The sequence below is a fragment of the Brienomyrus brachyistius genome, chromosome 7, assembly GCF_023856365.1.
Source record: "Brienomyrus brachyistius isolate T26 chromosome 7, BBRACH_0.4, whole genome shotgun sequence".
Taxonomy (NCBI): domain Eukaryota; kingdom Metazoa; phylum Chordata; class Actinopteri; order Osteoglossiformes; family Mormyridae; genus Brienomyrus; species Brienomyrus brachyistius.
Window position 1 is genome coordinate 2,915,049 of NC_064539.1, and position 19,114 is coordinate 2,934,162.

General features: G+C 43.1%; 1 protein-coding gene across 4 annotated transcripts in view; it reads right to left on the minus strand.

Moving 5' to 3' along the window:
• Positions 1-222: 222 nt before the first annotated feature.
• epb41l4a (erythrocyte membrane protein band 4.1 like 4A) overlaps positions 223-19,114 on the minus strand; it is a 70,147-nt gene continuing 51,255 nt past the window's right edge. For all 4 annotated transcript variants that reach the window (XM_049019007.1, XM_049019009.1, XM_049019006.1 and 1 more), the window contains one exon: positions 223-726. In XM_049019007.1, the coding sequence (XP_048874964.1) occupies positions 622-726 (105 nt within the window). In that variant the 3' untranslated portion in view covers positions 223-621. The remainder of the gene's footprint in view (positions 727-19,114) is intronic.

Genomic DNA, 19,114 nt, shown 5'->3' on the forward strand with positions numbered 1-19,114 from the left:
GTACATACAGGTTTTATAGATCATTCTTCAATTTTGTGGTCCAGTGTGGATACTTAAAATATTAATTCTGTTTCGGCCATTTGTCATGAAAATGTATGTGGTTCTGATCAGCAGTGAGAATAAATCTGTTTGCAAATATTTCAGGGGCCGAAGAGCAGGGATCCTATAAAAGAAAGTAATGAATTTGCAAGACTCATTCAGGCAAAAGTTAAAGGTCAACACTTATCTGAATGGAAGTTTAATACTGTACACAATGGAGGACAGACCCACTGGAGGTATCTAAAGCATTCTTTAAACCATTTTGGTGGAAGAGAAATTTGCATTTTGATTAAGATATGCATTTATAGAGTGGGCAATATGGATTCTGTTTTCATTTTATGTCTCAGCCATATATTATCATTTTATGACATTCAGATGATTTAGCTTTAGGTTATGAAGTGGCCAGAGACATTGACATCTGTACTACAACTATCAAGCTACCTGCTGAGACCATGCCTTTTCTAAAACATATACGAGATACATAGACAGGAGACTAGCACTGAGCTTTCTGGGATTGCACATACTGTGCTCTCTGTTAGCTTGTGCCATTTTGGTTTTAACACAATGAGCACATCAATCTAATCATGTTTCAGCCTTCTTTCTGGGGGTATGGCTGGTCTTCACCACCTTAACACTGCATTTTACTTCTGTGCCCGTGGAATGGTTGTCTTTGGATCCATCTCTTCTCTAGAGAGAAAAGGGATAGATTTCAGGTTAATACATTCAAATGAATAAAAAGAAGAATTTTGGATACTGAGATTAACAGAGGAGGGTTTGGTGATAATTTCAGTTCGTATTATTAGATGGATTTTGTATGTTTATTCTGTAGTTTGGTTTTAGGGTTTTATTGCAAGCAGTAATGTGAATGACTGAAAGTGCCATGCCCGGCTTGTACGAGCCTCGTGTGTGCCACGCCCCCGATTATCCACGTGTGCTTCCCCAGTCATGCCCGGCTCGTACGAGCCTCGTGTGTGCCACGCCCCCGATTATCCACGTGTGCTTCCCCAGTCATGCCCAGCTGTGTCTTGTTATTTCGCCCTGTCTTTTGGCTATATCAGTCCACGTCTTGCCCTGTCCGATGTCCGTCATTGATGTTAGTTGATGTCCGTGATGTCCCGTTCTGCCCGGAGCCGTCTTCCCCTTAATAAATCCCCAGTTTTCCCCGTATTTTGCCTGCCTGCCTCGTCCTTCCCTGCCTCCTACCCGCCAGCCTGCCCGTCTACACCGGCGAACTCTGACAGAAAGCTCATTTGAAGACAAATTTTTGAGAGGAATAAAGGCATGTGACGATTGGGTATCAAAATATACAATATAAAACATTCAAAAGTTTATGTTTACCATAATAAAAGTGTTTCTGGAAATGATGAATGGCATAGGGAAACATTGTTTTAAACAATAAAGTCTTAAGTCTACCAGGACAGTACGTGTTAACATATTACAGGCAGCAACCAGGTTACGAACAACATCAGGTCCTTAAGTCTTTAAGTTGAATTTGTAGGTAAATTGAAAAATGAATAATGCTGTACATAATAATAATTATTACACAATACAGTAATAATAAAAGTAACTATATACAGTACTGGACTGTATCGACAAACTGCTGAAGACCCACCTTGTTTTTATGAGCGTCAGAAATTGCATGCGTTCATCTTTATGAACCATTGTATTTAACCCAGAATTTAAAACTACGTAAATAAAGTCTCACAAATAACACAATAAATCACAACACGCTTAATTTTTCTTTTAACATTTGCGTTCATGGCGCTGTTCTACATTAAACATTTTGAAACGGAGCGACTGAATATTCCAGGTTTCCATCTCTCATGCATCTGGTGTGACGTGTTTTCAGACTCGTCTAAGGAGTAGGTTAAGTCCAGCCTTGGCTTCCAAGCTGACGTTTTTCTACATATGTGCTTGTGTATCATGGACAGTAAGAGGGGGCAGGCAAGGAGAGAATTTCTGTCTTTGGAGATCAATAGAGTATTGTTATTATAACGTCTAAAACGTATGATGGTCTGTCGATAAATCAATAACAATATCAATGAAGTCAATGTTTATGTAAAGAAATCAGAATTCAGGAAAAGCCAGGGGCCGGACCGGAGTGTAGGGGGCGTGGCCAGAGACAGCCTGCTGACTGTTCCAAGTCATGGGTGCATGTTACAAGTCCGGAACATATTTTAACTTAGTACTAACTTAGCATCATATTTGATCTGATTCGACTGAATATCCCAGTTTTCCATCTCTCATGCATCTGGTGTGACGTGTTTTCAGACTCTCAGGCTGGCGCAAAGAAATCTTACGGCAAGTCTATTTTACACTAGTATAAACGTAAAATCAGCGACACCAAAGGCGTTGGAGTAGTTTGCAAAACCTACAGACTATTTAAAAGGTAACACAACTGTTACATAGGTTTTATAACCGTGTGTCTGGGTGTGCAGACTTGTGGCGAATTGAACGTCTGACTCCGGTCAGCTGAGCAAAGTTGGTAACCTTGGTATTGTGTGTAAGAGATTCGGTATAACTATAATTTCGTTCTCCATTTACATGCCCGTAGTGTCTTTAAGTGTTATGTAGTTTTGCCTGAAACGCAAAAATAAAACAAAGCAATTAAAGCCGATCAGTGGCTGAAATTCTGCTGTAGCGATTGAAGAACTTTTGTCGGAAGTTGGATTCGAACCCACGCCTTACTTCGGAGAACGGAATACCCCTTACTTCGGAAGGCTGTTTACGTTGAGTCGGGCGAATGAGACCACTCGGCCATGGGGCAGTTTCCAGTTAAGCCCTAAGGAGTAGGTTAAGTCCAGCCTTGGCTTCCAAGCTGACGTTTTTCTACATATGTGCTTGTGTATCATGGACAGTAAGAGGGGGCAGGCAAGGAGAGAATTTCTCTTTGGTGATCAATAGAGTGTTATTATTATAACGTCTAAAACGTATGATGGTCTGTCGATAAATCAATAACAATATGAATGAAGTCAATGTTTATCTAAAGAAATCAGAATGACAGTATATGTTATTTAACAACCTGAACACAACACGAAACGTTAGCAGTAACATATGATGCTCTGCTGCCTTCAGTGAAAGTCCTGACATAATGTCTTTTAACATTTGCTTTCATAGCGCTGTTCTACATTAAACATTTTGAAACGAAGCAGCCGAACTCGTGCCAGCGGTACGAAACGCGTCGAAGTTTCCCGACTCGACGCTGGAAAACGCAGGGGCCGGACTGACTGTAGGGGGCGTGGCCAGAGACAGCCTGGCCACTTTTCCAAATCATGGGTGCATGTTACAAGTCCGGAACATATTTTAACTTAGTACTAACTTAGCATCATATTTGATCTAATTCGACTGAATATTCCAGGTTTCCATCTCTCATGCATCTGGTGTGACGTGTTTTCAGACTCTCAGGCTGGCGCAAAGAAATCTTACGGCAAGTCTATTTTACACTAGTATAAACGTAAAATCAGCGACACCAAAGGCGTTGGAGTAGTTTGCAAAACCTACAGACTATTTAAAAGGTAACACAACTGTTACATAGGTTTTATATCCGTGTGTCTGGGTGTGCAGACTTGTGGCGAATTGAACGTCTGACTCCGGTCAGCTGAGCAAAGTTGGTAACCTTGGTATTGTGTGTAAGAGATTCGGTATAACTATAATTTCGTTCTCCATTTACATGCCCGTAGTGTCTTTAAGTGTTATGTAGTTTTGCCTGAAACGCAAAAATAAAACAAAGCAATTAAAGCCGATCAGTGGCTGAAATTCTGCTGTAGCGATTGAAGAACTTTTGTCGGAAGTTGGATTCGAACCCACGCCTTACTTCGGAGAACGGAATACCCCTTACTTTGAAAGGCCATTTTCGCTGCGCAGGAGGCTTAAGACCGCTCAGCCATGGGGCAGTTTCCAGTTGAACCCTAAGGAGTAGGTTAAGTCCAGCCTTGGCTTCCAAGCTGACGTTTTTCTACATATGTGCTTGTGTATCATGGACAGTAAGAGGGGGCAGGCAAGGAGAGAATTTCTCTCTTTGGGGATCAATAGAGTGTTGTTATTATAACGTCTAAAACGTATGATGGTCTGTCGATAAATCAATAACAATATCAATGAAGTCAATGTTTATCTAAAGAAATCAGAATTCAGGAAAAGCCAGGGGCCGGACCGAGTGTAGGGGGCGTGGCCAGAGACAGCCTGCCGTCTGTTCCAAATCATGGGTGCATGTTACAAGTCCGGAACATATTTTAACTTAGTACTAACTTAGCATCATATTTGATCTGATTCGACTTAATATCCCAGGTTTCCATCTCTCATGCATCTGGTGTGACGTGTTTTCAGACTCTCAGGCTGGCGCAAAGAAATCTTACGGGAATTGAACGTCTCACTCCGGTCAGCTGAGCAAAGTTGGTAACCTTGGTATTGTGTGTAGGAGATTCGGTATAACTATAATTTCGTTCTCCATTTACATGCCCGTAGTGTCTTTAAGTGTTATGTAGTTTTGCCTGAAACGCAAAAATAAAACAAAGCAATTAAAGCCGATCAGTGGCTGAAATTCTGCTGTAGCGATTGAAGAACTTTTGTCGGAAGTTGGATTCGAACCCACGCCTTACTTCGGAGAACGGAATACCCCTTACTTTGAAAGGCCATTTTCGCTGCGCAGGAGGCTTAAGACCGCTCGGCCATGGGGCAGTTTCCAGTTGAACCCTAAGGAGTAGGTTAAGTCCAGCCTTGGCTTCCAAGCTGACGTTTTTCTACATATGTGCTTGTGTATCATGGACAGTAAGAGGGGGCAGGCAAGGAGAGAATTTCTCTCTGTGGGGATCAATAGAGTGTTGTTATTATAACGTCTAAAACGTATGATGGTCTGTCGATAAATCAATAACAATATGAATGAAGTCAATGTTTATCTAAAGAAATCAGAATTCAGGAAAAGCCAGGGGCCGGACCGAGTGTAGGGGGCGTGGCCAGAGACAGCCTGCCGACTGTTCCAAATCATGGGTGCATGTTACAAGTCCGGAACATATTTTAACTTAGTACTAACTTAGCATCATATTTGATCTGATTCGACTTAATATCCCAGGTTTCCATCTCTCATGCATCTGGTGTGACGTGTTTTCAGACTCTCAGGCTGGCGCAAAGAAATCTTACGGGAATTGAACGTCTCACTCCGGTCAGCTGAGCAAAGTTGGTAACCTTGGTATTGTGTGTAGGAGATTCGGTATAACTATAATTTCGTTCTCCATTTACATGCCCGTAGTGTCTTTAAGTGTTATGTAGTTTTGCCTGAAACGCAAAAATTAAACAAAGCAATTAAAGCCGATCAGTGGCTGAAATTCTGCTGTAGCGATTGAAGAACTTTTGTCGGAAGTTGGATTCGAACCCACGCCTTACTTCGGAGAACGGAATACCCCTTACTTTGAAAGGCCATTTTCGCTGCGCAGGAGGCTTAAGACCGCTCGGCCATGGGGCAGTTTCCAGTTGAACCCTAAGGAGTAGGTTAAGTCCAGCCTTGGCTTCCAAGCTGACGTTTTTCTACATATGTGCTTGTGTATCATGGACAGTAAGAGGGGGCAGGCAAGGAGAGAATTTCTCTCTTTGGGGATCAATAGAGTGTTGTTATTATAACGTCTAAAACGTATGATGGTCTGTCGATAAATCAATAACAATATGAATGAAGTCAATGTTTATCTAAAGAAATCAGAATTCAGGAAAAGCCAGGGGCCGGACCGAGTGTAGGGGGCGTGGCCAGAGACAGCCTGCCGACTGTTCCAAATCATGGGTGCATGTTACAAGTCCGGAACATATTTTAACTTAGTACTAACTTAGCATCATATTTGATCTGATTCGACTTAATATCCCAGGTTTCCATCTCTCATGCATCTGGTGTGACGTGTTTTCAGACTCTCAGGCTGGCGCAAAGAAATCTTACGGGAATTGAACGTCTGACTCCGGTCAGCTGAGCAAAGTTGGTAACCTTGGTATTGTGTGTAGGAGATTCGGTATAACTATAATTTCGTTCTCCATTTACATGCCCGTAGTGTCTTTAAGTGTTATGTAGTTTTGCCTGAAACGCAAAAATAAAACAAAGCAATTAAAGCCGATCAGTGGCTGAAATTCTGCTGTAGCGATTGAAGAACTTTTGTCGGAAGTTGGATTCGAACCCACGCCTTACTTCGGAGAACGGAATACCCCTTACTTCGGAAGGCTGTTTACGTTGAGTCGGGCGAATGAGACCACTCGGCCATGGGGCAGTTTCCAGTTAAGCCCTAAGGAGTAGGTTAAGTCCAGCCTTGGCTTCCAAGCTGACGTTTTTCTACATATGTGCTTGTGTATCATGGACAGTAAGAGGGGGCAGGCAAGGAGAGAATTTCTCTCTTTGGGGATCAATAGAGTGTTGTTATTATAACGTCTAAAACGTATGATGGTCTGTCGATAAATCAATAACAATATGAATGAAGTCAATGTTTATCTAAAGAAATCAGAATTCAGGAAAAGCCAGGGGCCGGACCGAGTGTAGGGGGCGTGGCCAGAGACAGCCTGCCGACTGTTCCAAATCATGGGTGCATGTTACAAGTCCGGAACATATTTTAACTTAGTACTAACTTAGCATCATATTTGATCTGATTCGACTTAATATCCCAGGTTTCCATCTCTCATGCATCTGGTGTGACGTGTTTTCAGACTCTCAGGCTGGCGCAAAGAAATCTTACGGGAATTGAACGTCTCACTCCGGTCAGCTGAGCAAAGTTGGTAACCTTGGTATTGTGTGTAGGAGATTCGGTATAACTATAATTTCGTTCTCCATTTACATGCCCGTAGTGTCTTTAAGTGTTATGTAGTTTTGCCTGAAACGCAAAAATAAAACAAAGCAATTAAAGCCGATCAGTGGCTGAAATTCTGCTGTAGCGATTGAAGAACTTTTGTCGGATGTTGGATTCGAACCCACGCCTTACTTCGGAGAACGGAATACCCCTTACTTTGAAAGGCCATTTTCGCTGCGCAGGAGGCTTAAGACCGCTCGGCCATGGGGCAGTTTCCAGTTGAACCCTAAGGAGTAGGTTAAGTCCAGCCTTGGCTTCCAAGCTGACGTTTTTCTACATATGTGCTTGTGTATCATGGACAGTAAGAGGGGGCAGGCAAGGAGAGAATTTCTCTCTTTGGGGATCAATAGAGTGTTGTTATTATAACGTCTAAAACGTATGATGGTCTGTCGATAAATCAATAACAATATGAATGAAGTCAATGTTTATCTAAAGAAATCAGAATTCAGGAAAAGCCAGGGGCCGGACCGAGTGTAGGGGGCGTGGCCAGAGACAGCCTGCCGTCTGTTCCAAATCATGGGTGCATGTTACAAGTCCGGAACATATTTTAACTTAGTACTAACTTAGCATCATATTTGATCTGATTCGACTTAATATCCCAGGTTTCCATCTCTCATGCATCTGGTGTGACGTGTTTTCAGACTCTCAGGCTGGCGCAAAGAAATCTTACGGGAATTGAACGTCTCACTCCGGTCAGCTGAGCAAAGTTGGTAACCTTGGTATTGTGTGTAGGAGATTCGGTATAACTATAATTTCGTTCTCCATTTACATGCCCGTAGTGTCTTTAAGTGTTATGTAGTTTTGCCTGAAACGCAAAAATAAAACAAAGCAATTAAAGCCGATCAGTGGCTGAAATTCTGCTGTAGCGATTGAAGAACTTTTGTCGGAAGTTGGATTCGAACCCACGCCTTACTTCGGAGAACGGAATACCCCTTACTTTGAAAGGCCATTTTTGCTGCGCAGGAGGCTTAAGACCGCTCGGCCATGGGGCAGTTTCCAGTTGAACCCTAAGGAGTAGGTTAAGTCCAGCCTTGGCTTCCAAGCTGACGTTTTTCTACATATGTGCTTGTGTATCATGGACAGTAAGAGGGGGCAGGCAAGGAGAGAATTTCTCTCTTTGGGGATCAATAGAGTGTTGTTATTATAACGTCTAAAACGTATGATGGTCTGTCGATAAATCAATAACAATATGAATGAAGTCAATGTTTATCTAAAGAAATCAGAATTCAGGAAAAGCCAGGGGCCGGACCGAGTGTAGGGGGCGTGGCCAGAGACAGCCTGCCGACTGTTCCAAATCATGGGTGCATGTTACAAGTCCGGAACATATTTTAACTTAGTACTAACTTAGCATCATATTTGATCTGATTCGACTTAATATCCCAGGTTTCCATCTCTCATGCATCTGGTGTGACGTGTTTTCAGACTCTCAGGCTGGCGCAAAGAAATCTTACGGGAATTGAACGTCTCACTCCGGTCAGCTGAGCAAAGTTGGTAACCTTGGTATTGTGTGTAGGAGATTCGGTATAACTATAATTTCGTTCTCCATTTACATGCCCGTAGTGTCTTTAAGTGTTATGTAGTTTTGCCTGAAACGCAAAAATAAAACAAAGCAATTAAAGCCGATCAGTGGCTGAAATTCTGCTGTAGCGATTGAAGAACTTTTGTCGGAAGTTGGATTCGAACCCACGCCTTACTTCGGAGAACGGAATACCCCTTACTTTGAAAGGCCATTTTCGCTGCGCAGGAGGCTTAAGACCGCTCGGCCATGGGGCAGTTTCCAGTTGAACCCTAAGGAGTAGGTTAAGTCCAGCCTTGGCTTCCAAGCTGACGTTTTTCTACATATGTGCTTGTGTATCATGGACAGTAAGAGGGGGCAGGCAAGGAGAGAATTTCTCTCTGTGGGGATCAATAGAGTGTTGTTATTATAACGTCTAAAACGTATGATGGTCTGTCGATAAATCAATAACAATATGAATGAAGTCAATGTTTATCTAAAGAAATCAGAATTCAGGAAAAGCCAGGGGCCGGACCGAGTGTAGGGGGCGTGGCCAGAGACAGCCTGCCGACTGTTCCAAATCATGGGTGCATGTTACAAGTCCGGAACATATTTTAACTTAGTACTAACTTAGCATCATATTTGATCTGATTCGACTTAATATCCCAGGTTTCCATCTCTCATGCATCTGGTGTGACGTGTTTTCAGACTCTCAGGCTGGCGCAAAGAAATCTTACGGGAATTGAACGTCTCACTCCGGTCAGCTGAGCAAAGTTGGTAACCTTGGTATTGTGTGTAGGAGATTCGGTATAACTATAATTTCGTTCTCCATTTACATGCCCGTAGTGTCTTTAAGTGTTATGTAGTTTTGCCTGAAACGCAAAAATAAAACAAAGCAATTAAAGCCGATCAGTGGCTGAAATTCTGCTGTAGCGATTGAAGAACTTTTGTCGGAAGTTGGATTCGAACCCACGCCTTACTTCGGAGAACGGAATACCCCTTACTTTGAAAGGCCATTTTCGCTGCGCAGGAGGCTTAAGACCGCTCGGCCATGGGGCAGTTTCCAGTTGAACCCTAAGGAGTAGGTTAAGTCCAGCCTTGGCTTCCAAGCTGACGTTTTTCTACATATGTGCTTGTGTATCATGGACAGTAAGAGGGGGCAGGCAAGGAGAGAATTTCTCTCTGTGGGGATCAATAGAGTGTTGTTATTATAACGTCTAAAACGTATGATGGTCTGTCGATAAATCAATAACAATATGAATGAAGTCAATGTTTATCTAAAGAAATCAGAATTCAGGAAAAGCCAGGGGCCGGACCGAGTGTAGGGGGCGTGGCCAGAGACAGCCTGCCGACTGTTCCAAATCATGGGTGCATGTTACAAGTCCGGAACATATTTTAACTTAGTACTAACTTAGCATCATATTTGATCTGATTCGACTTAATATCCCAGGTTTCCATCTCTCATGCATCTGGTGTGACGTGTTTTCAGACTCTCAGGCTGGCGCAAAGAAATCTTACGGGAATTGAACGTCTCACTCCGGTCAGCTGAGCAAAGTTGGTAACCTTGGTATTGTGTGTAGGAGATTCGGTATAACTATAATTTCGTTCTCCATTTACATGCCCGTAGTGTCTTTAAGTGTTATGTAGTTTTGCCTGAAACGCAAAAATAAAACAAAGCAATTAAAGCCGATCAGTGGCTGAAATTCTGCTGTAGCGATTGAAGAACTTTTGTCGGAAGTTGGATTCGAACCCACGCCTTACTTCGGAGAACGGAATACCCCTTACTTTGAAAGGCCATTTTCGCTGCGCAGGAGGCTTAAGACCGCTCGGCCATGGGGCAGTTTCCAGTTGAACCCTAAGGAGTAGGTTAAGTCCAGCCTTGGCTTCCAAGCTGACGTTTTTCTACATATGTGCTTGTGTATCATGGACAGTAAGAGGGGGCAGGCAAGGAGAGAATTTCTCTCTGTGGGGATCAATAGAGTGTTGTTATTATAACGTCTAAAACGTATGATGGTCTGTCGATAAATCAATAACAATATGAATGAAGTCAATGTTTATCTAAAGAAATCAGAATTCAGGAAAAGCCAGGGGCCGGACCGAGTGTAGGGGGCGTGGCCAGAGACAGCCTGCCGACTGTTCCAAATCATGGGTGCATGTTACAAGTCCGGAACATATTTTAACTTAGTACTAACTTAGCATCATATTTGATCTGATTCGACTTAATATCCCAGGTTTCCATCTCTCATGCATCTGGTGTGACGTGTTTTCAGACTCTCAGGCTGGCGCAAAGAAATCTTACGGGAATTGAACGTCTCACTCCGGTCAGCTGAGCAAAGTTGGTAACCTTGGTATTGTGTGTAGGAGATTCGGTATAACTATAATTTCGTTCTCCATTTACATGCCCGTAGTGTCTTTAAGTGTTATGTAGTTTTGCCTGAAACGCAAAAATAAAACAAAGCAATTAAAGCCGATCAGTGGCTGAAATTCTGCTGTAGCGATTGAAGAACTTTTGTCGGAAGTTGGATTCGAACCCACGCCTTACTTCGGAGAACGGAATACCCCTTACTTTGAAAGGCCATTTTCGCTGCGCAGGAGGCTTAAGACCGCTCGGCCATGGGGCAGTTTCCAGTTGAACCCTAAGGAGTAGGTTAAGTCCAGCCTTGGCTTCCAAGCTGACGTTTTTCTACATATGTGCTTGTGTATCATGGACAGTAAGAGGGGGCAGGCAAGGAGAGAATTTCTCTCTTTGGGGATCAATAGAGTGTTGTTATTATAACGTCTAAAACGTATGATGGTCTGTCGATAAATCAATAACAATATCAATGAAGTCAATGTTTATCTAAAGAAATCAGAATTCAGGAAAAGCCAGGGGCCGGACCGAGTGTAGGGGGCGTGGCCAGAGACAGCCTGCCGACTGTTCCAAATCATGGGTGCATGTTACAAGTCCGGAACATATTTTAACTTAGTACTAACTTAGCATCATATTTGATCTGATTCGACTGAATATCCCAGTTTTCCATCTCTCATGCATCTGGTGTGACGTGTTTTCAGACTCTCAGGCTGGCGCAAATAAATCTTACGGGAATTGAACGTCTCACTCTGGTCAGCTGAGCAAAGTTGGTAACCTTGGTATTGTGTGTAGGAGATTCGGTATAACTATAATTTCGTTCTCCATTTACATGCCCGTAGTGTCTTTAAGTGTTATGTAGTTTTGCCTGAAACGCAAAAATAAAACAAAGCAATTAAAGCCGATCAGTGGCTGAAATTCTGCTGTAGCGATTGAAGAACTTTTGTCGGAAGTTGGATTCGAACCCACGCCTTACTTCGGAGAACGGAATACCCCTTACTTTGAAAGGCCATTTTCGCTGCGCAGGAGGCTTAAGACCGCTCGGCCATGGGGCAGTTTCCAGTTGAACCCTAAGGAGTAGGTTAAGTCCAGCCTTGGCTTCCAAGCTGACGTTTTTCTACATATGTGCTTGTGTATCATGGACAGTAAGAGGGGGCAGGCAAGGAGAGAATTTCTCTCTTTGGGGATCAATAGAGTGTTGTTATTATAACGTCTAAAACGTATGATGGTCTGTCGATAAATCAATAACAATATCAATGAAGTCAATGTTTATCTAAAGAAATCAGAATTCAGGAAAAGCCAGGGGCCGGACCGAGTGTAGGGGGCGTGGCCAGAGACAGCCTGCCGTCTGTTCCAAATCATGGGTGCATGTTACAAGTCCGGAACATATTTTAACTTAGTACTAACTTAGCATCATATTTGATCTGATTCGACTTAATATCCCAGGTTTCCATCTCTCATGCATCTGGTGTGACGTGTTTTCAGACTCTCAGGCTGGCGCAAAGAAATCTTACGGGAATTGAACGTCTCACTCCGGTCAGCTGAGCAAAGTTGGTAACCTTGGTATTGTGTGTAGGAGATTCGGTATAACTATAATTTCATTCTCCATTTACATGCCCGTAGTGTCTTTAAGTGTTATGTAGTTTTGCCTGAAACGCAAAAATAAAACAAAGCAATTAAAGCCGATCAGTGGCTGAAATTCTGCTGTAGCGATTGAAGAACTTTTGTCGGAAGTTGGATTCGAACCCACGCCTTACTTCGGAGAACGGAATACCCCTTACTTTGAAAGGCCATTTTTGCTGCGCAGGAGGCTTAAGACCGCTCGGCCATGGGGCAGTTTCCAGTTGAACCCTAAGGAGTAGGTTAAGTCCAGCCTTGGCTTCCAAGCTGACGTTTTTCTACATATGTGCTTGTGTATCATGGACAGTAAGAGGGGGCAGGCAAGGAGAGAATTTCTCTCTTTGGGGATCAATAGAGTGTTGTTATTATAACGTCTAAAACGTATGATGGTCTGTCGATAAATCAATAACAATATGAATGAAGTCAATGTTTATCTAAAGAAATCAGAATTCAGGAAAAGCCAGGGGCCGGACCGAGTGTAGGGGGCGTGGCCAGAGACAGCCTGCCGACTGTTCCAAATCATGGGTGCATGTTACAAGTCCGGAACATATTTTAACTTAGTACTAACTTAGCATCATATTTGATCTGATTCGACTGAATATCCCAGGTTTCCATCTCTCATGCATCTGGTGTGACGTGTTTTCAGACTCTCAGGCTGGCGCAAATCTTTGGGGTAACCTTGGTATTGTGTGTAGGAGATTCGGTATAACTATAATTTCGTTCTCCATTTACATGCCCGTAGTGTCTTTAAGTGTTATGTAGTTTTGCCTGAAACGCAAAAATAAAACAAAGCAATTAAAGCCGATCAGTGGCTGAAATTCTGCTGTAGCGATTGAAGAACTTTTGTCGGAAGTTGGATTCGAACCCACACCTTACTTCGGAGAACGGAATACCCCTTACTTTGAAAGGCCATTTTCGCTGCGCAGGAGGCTTAAGACCGCTCGGCCATGGGGCAGTTTCCAGTTGAACCCTAAGGAGTAGGTTAAGTCCAGCCTTGGCTTCCAAGCTGACGTTTTTCTACATATGTGCTTGTGTATCATGGACAGTAAGAGGGGGCAGGCAAGGAGAGAATTTCTCTCTTTGGGGATCAATAGAGTGTTGTTATTATAACGTCTAAAACGTATGATGGTCTGTCGATAAATCAATAACAATATCAATGAAGTCAATGTTTATCTAAAGAAATCAGAATTCAGGAAAAGCCAGGGGCCGGACCGAGTGTAGGGGGCGTGGCCAGAGACAGCCTGCTGACTGTTCCAAATCATGGGTGCATGTTACAAGTCCGGAACATATTTTAACTTAGTACTAACTTAGCATCATATTTGATCTGATTCGACTTAATATCCCAGGTTTCCATCTCTCATGCATCTGGTGTGACGTGTTTTCAGACTCTCAGGCTGGCGCAAAGAAATCTTACGGGAATTGAACGTCTCACTCCGGTCAGCTGAGCAAAGTTGGTAACCTTGGTATTGTGTGTAGGAGATTCGGTATAACTATAATTTCGTTCTCCATTTACATGCCCGTAGTGTCTTTAAGTGTTATGTAGTTTTGCCTGAAACGCAAAAATAAAACAAAGCAATTAAAGCCAAGCAGTTGCTCAAATTCTGCTGTAGCGATTGAAGAACTTTTGTCGGAAGTTGGATTCGAACCCACGCCTTACTTCGGAGAACGGAATACCCCTTACTTTGAAAGGCCATTTTCGCTGCGCAGGAGGCTTAAGACCGCTCGGCCATGGGGCAGTTTCCAGTTGAACCCTAAGGAGTAGGTTAAGTCCAGCCTTGGCTTCCAAGCTGACGTTTTTCTACATATGTGCTTGTGTATCATGGACAGTAAGAGGGGGCAGGCAAGGAGAGAATTTCTCTCTTTGGGGATCAATAGAGTGTTGTTATTATAACGTCTAAAACGTATGATGGTCTGTCGATAAATCAATAACAATATGAATGAAGTCAATGTTTATCTAAAGAAATCAGAATTCAGGAAAAGCCAGGGGCCGGACCGAGTGTAGGGGGCGTGGCCAGAGACAGCCTGCCGACTGTTCCAAATCATGGGTGCATGTTACAAGTCCGGAACATATTTTAACTTAGTACTAACTTAGCATCATATTTGATCTGATTCGACTGAATATCCCAGTTTTCCATCTCTCATGCATCTGGTGTGACGTGTTTTCAGACTCTCAGGCTGGCGCAAAGAAATCTTACGGCAAGTCTATTTTACACTAGTATAAACGTAAAATCAGCGACACCAAAGGCGTTGGAGTAGTTTGCAAAACCTACAGACTATTTAAAAGGTAACACAACTGTTACATAGGTTTTATAACCGTGTGTCTGGGTGTGCAGACTTGTGGCGAATTGAACGTCTGACTCCGGTCAGCTGAGCAAAGTTGGTAACCTTGGTATTGTGTGTAGGAGATTCGGTATAACTATAATTTCATTCTCCATTTACATGCCCGTAGTGTCTTTAAGTGTTATGTAGTTTTGCCTGAAACGCAAAAATAAAACAAAGCAATTAAAGCCGATCAGTGGCTGAAATTCTGCTGTAGCTATTGAAGAACTTTTGTCGGAAGTTGGATTCGAACCCACGCCTTACTTCGGAGAACGGAATACCCCTTACTTTGAAAGGCCATTTTTGCTGCGCAGGAGGCTTAAGACCGCTCGGCCATGGGGCAGTTTCCAGTTGAACCCTAAGGAGTAGGTTAAGTCCAGCCTTGGCTTCCAAGCTGACGTTTTTCTACATATGTGCTTGTGTATCATGGACAGTAAGAGGGGGCAGGCAAGGAGAGAATTTCTCTCTTTGGGGATCAATAGAGTGTTGTTATTATAACGTCTAAAACGTATGATGGTCTGTCGATAAATCAATAACAATATGAATGAAGTCAATGTTTATCTAAAGAAATCAGAATTCAGGAAAAGCCAGGGGCCGGACCGAGTGTAGGGGGCGTGGCCAGAGACAGCCTGCCGACTGTTCCAAATCATGGGTGCATGTTACAAGTCCGGAACATATTTTAACTTAGTACTAACTTAGCATCATATTTGATCTGATTCGACTGAATATCCCAGGTTTCCATCTCTCATGCATCTGGTGTGACGTGTTTTCAGACTCTCAGGCTGGCGCAAATCTTTGGGGTAACCTTGGTATTGTGTGTAGGAGATTCGGTATAACTATAATTTCGTTCTCCATTTACATGCCCGTAGTGTCTTTAAGTGTTATGTAGTTTTGCCTGAAACGCAAAAATAAAACAAAGCAATTAAAGCCGATCAGTGGCTGAAATTCTGCTGTAGCGATTGAAGAACTTTTGTCGGAAGTTGGATTCGAACCCACACCTTACTTCGGAGAACGGAATACCCCTTACTTTGAAAGGCCATTTTCGCTGCGCAGGAGGCTTAAGACCGCTCGGCCATGGGGCAGTTTCCAGTTGAACCCTAAGGAGTAGGTTAAGTCCAGCCTTGGCTTCCAAGCTGACGTTTTTCTACATATGTGCTTGTGTATCATGGACAGTAAGAGGGGGCAGGCAAGGAGAGAATTTCTCTCTTTGGGGATCAATAGAGTGTTGTTATTATAACGTCTAAAACGTATGATGGTCTGTCGATAAATCAATAACAATATCAATGAAGTCAATGTTTATCTAAAGAAATCAGAATTCAGGAAAAGCCAGGGGCCGGACCGAGTGTAGGGGGCGTGGCCAGAGACAGCCTGCTGACTGTTCCAAATCATGGGTGCATGTTACAAGTCCGGAACATATTTTAACTTAGTACTAACTTAGCATCATATTTGATCTGATTCGACTTAATATCCCAGGTTTCCATCTCTCATGCATCTGGTGTGACGTGTTTTCAGACTCTCAGGCTGGCGCAAAGAAATCTTACGGGAATTGAACGTCTCACTCCGGTCAGCTGAGCAAAGTTGGTAACCTTGGTATTGTGTGTAGGAGATTCGGTATAACTATAATTTCGTTCTCCATTTACATGCCCGTAGTGTCTTTAAGTGTTATGTAGTTTTGCCTGAAACGCAAAAATAAAACAAAGCAATTAAAGCCAAGCAGTTGCTCAAATTCTGCTGTAGCGATTGAAGAACTTTTGTCGGAAGTTGGATTCGAACCCACGCCTTACTTCGGAGAACGGAATACCCCTTACTTTGAAAGGCCATTTTCGCTGCGCAGGAGGCTTAAGACCGCTCGGCCATGGGGCAGTTTCCAGTTGAACCCTAAGGAGTAGGTTAAGTCCAGCCTTGGCTTCCAAGCTGACGTTTTTCTACATATGTGCTTGTGTATCATGGACAGTAAGAGGGGGCAGGCAAGGAGAGAATTTCTCTCTTTGGGGATCAATAGAGTGTTGTTATTATAACGTCTAAAACGTATGATGGTCTGTCGATAAATCAATAACAATATGAATGAAGTCAATGTTTATCTAAAGAAATCAGAATTCAGGAAAAGCCAGGGGCCGGACCGAGTGTAGGGGGCGTGGCCAGAGACAGCCTGCCGACTGTTCCAAATCATGGGTGCATGTTACAAGTCCGGAACATATTTTAACTTAGTACTAACTTAGCATCATATTTGATCTGATTCGACTGAATATCCCAGTTTTCCATCTCTCATGCATCTGGTGTGACGTGTTTTCAGACTCTCAGGCTGGCGCAAAGAAATCTTACGGCAAGTCTATTTTACACTAGTATAAACGTAAAATCAGCGACACCAAAGGCGTTGGAGTAGTTTGCAAAACCTACAGACTATTTAAAAGGTAACACAACTGTTACATAGGTTTTATAACCGTGTGTCTGGGTGTGCAGACTTGTGGCGAATTGAACGTCTGACTCCGGTCAGCTGAGCAAAGTTGGTAACCTTGGTATTGTGTGTAAGAGATTCGGTATAACTATAATTTCGTTCTCCATTTACATGCCCGTAGTGTCTTTAAGTGTTATGTAGTTTTGCCTGAAACGCAAAAATAAAACAAAGCAATTAAAGCCGATCAGTGGCTGAAATTCTGCTGTAGCGATTGAAGAACTTTTGTCGGAAGTTGGATTCGAACCCACGCCTTACTTCGGAGAACGGAATACCCCTTACTTTGAAAGGCCATTTTCGCTGCGCAGGAGGCTTAAGACCGCTCGGCCATGGGGCAGTTTCCAGTTGAACCCTAAGGAGTAGGTTAAGTCCAGCCTTGGCTTCCAAGCTGACGTTTTTCTACATATGTGCTTGTGTATCATGGACAGTAAGAGGGGGCAGGCAAGGAGAGAATTTCTCTCTTTGGGGATCAATAGAGTGTTGTTATTATAACGTCTAAAACGTATGATGGTCTGTCGATAAATCAATAACAATATCAATGAAGTCAATGTTTATCTAAAGAAATCAGAATTCAGGAAAAGCCAGGGGCCGGACCGAGTGTAGGGGGCGTGGCCAGAGACAGCCTGCCGTCTGTTCCAAATCATGGGTGCATGTTACAAGTCCGGAACATATTTTAACTTAGTACTAACTTAGCATCATATTTGATCTGATTCGACTTAATATCCCAGGTTTCCATCTCTCATGCATCTGGTGTGACGTGTTTTCAGACTCTCAGGCTGGCGCAAAGAAATCTTACGGGAATTGAACGTCTCACTCCGGTCAGCTGAGCAAAGTTGGTAACCTTGGTATTGTGTGTAGGAGATTCGGTATAACTATAATTTCATTCTCCATTTACATGCCCGTAGTGTCTTTAAGTGTTATGTAGTTTTGCCTGAAACGCAAAAATAAAACAAAGCAATTAAAGCCGATCAGTGGCTGAAATTCTGCTGTAGCTATTGAAGAACTTTTGTCGGAAGTTGGATTCGAACCCACGCCTTACTTCGGAGAACGGAATACCCCTTACTTTGAAAGGCCATTTTTGCTGCGCAGGAGGCTTAAGACCGCTCGGCCATGGGGCAGTTTCCAGTTGAACCCTAAGGAGTAGGTTAAGTCCAGCCTTGGCTTCCAAGCTGACGTTTTTCTACATATGTGCTTGTGTATCATGGACAGTAAGAGGGGGCAGGCAAGGAGAGAATTTCTCTCTTTGGGGATCAATAGAGTGTTGTTATTATAACGTCTAAAACGTATGATGGTCTGTCGATAAATCAATAACAATATGAATGAAGTCAATGTTTATCTAAAGAAATCAGAATTCAGGAAAAGCCAGGGGCCGGACCGAGTGTAGGGGGCGTGGCCAGAGACAGCCTGCCGACTGTTCCAAATCATGGGTGCATGTTACAAGTCCGGAACATATTTTAACTTAGTACTAACTTAGCATCATATTTGATCTGATTCGACTGAATATCCCAGGTTTCCATCTCTCATGCATCTGGTGTGACGTGTTTTCAGACTCTCAGGCTGGCGCAAATCTTTGGGGTAACCTTGGTATTGTGTGTAGGAGATTCGGTATAACTATAATTTCGTTCTCCATTTACATGCCCGTAGTGTCTTTAAGTGTTATGTAGTTTTGCCTGAAACGCAAAAATAAAACAAAGCAATTAAAGCCGATCAGTGGCTGAAATTCTGCTGTAGCGATTGAAGAACTTTTGTCGGAAGTTGGATTCGAACCCACACCTTACTTCGGAGAACCCCTTACTTTGAAAGGCCATTTTCGCTGCGCAGGAGGCTTAAGACCGCTCGGCCATGGGGCAGTTTCCAGTTGAACCCTAAGGAGTAGGTTAAGTCCAGCCTTGGCTTCCAAGCTGACGTTTTTCTACATATGTGCTTGTGTATCATGGACAGTAAGAGGGGGCAGGCAAGGAGAGAATTTCTCTCTTTGGGGATCAATAGAGTGTTGTTATTATAACGTCTAAAACGTATGATGGTCTGTCGATAAA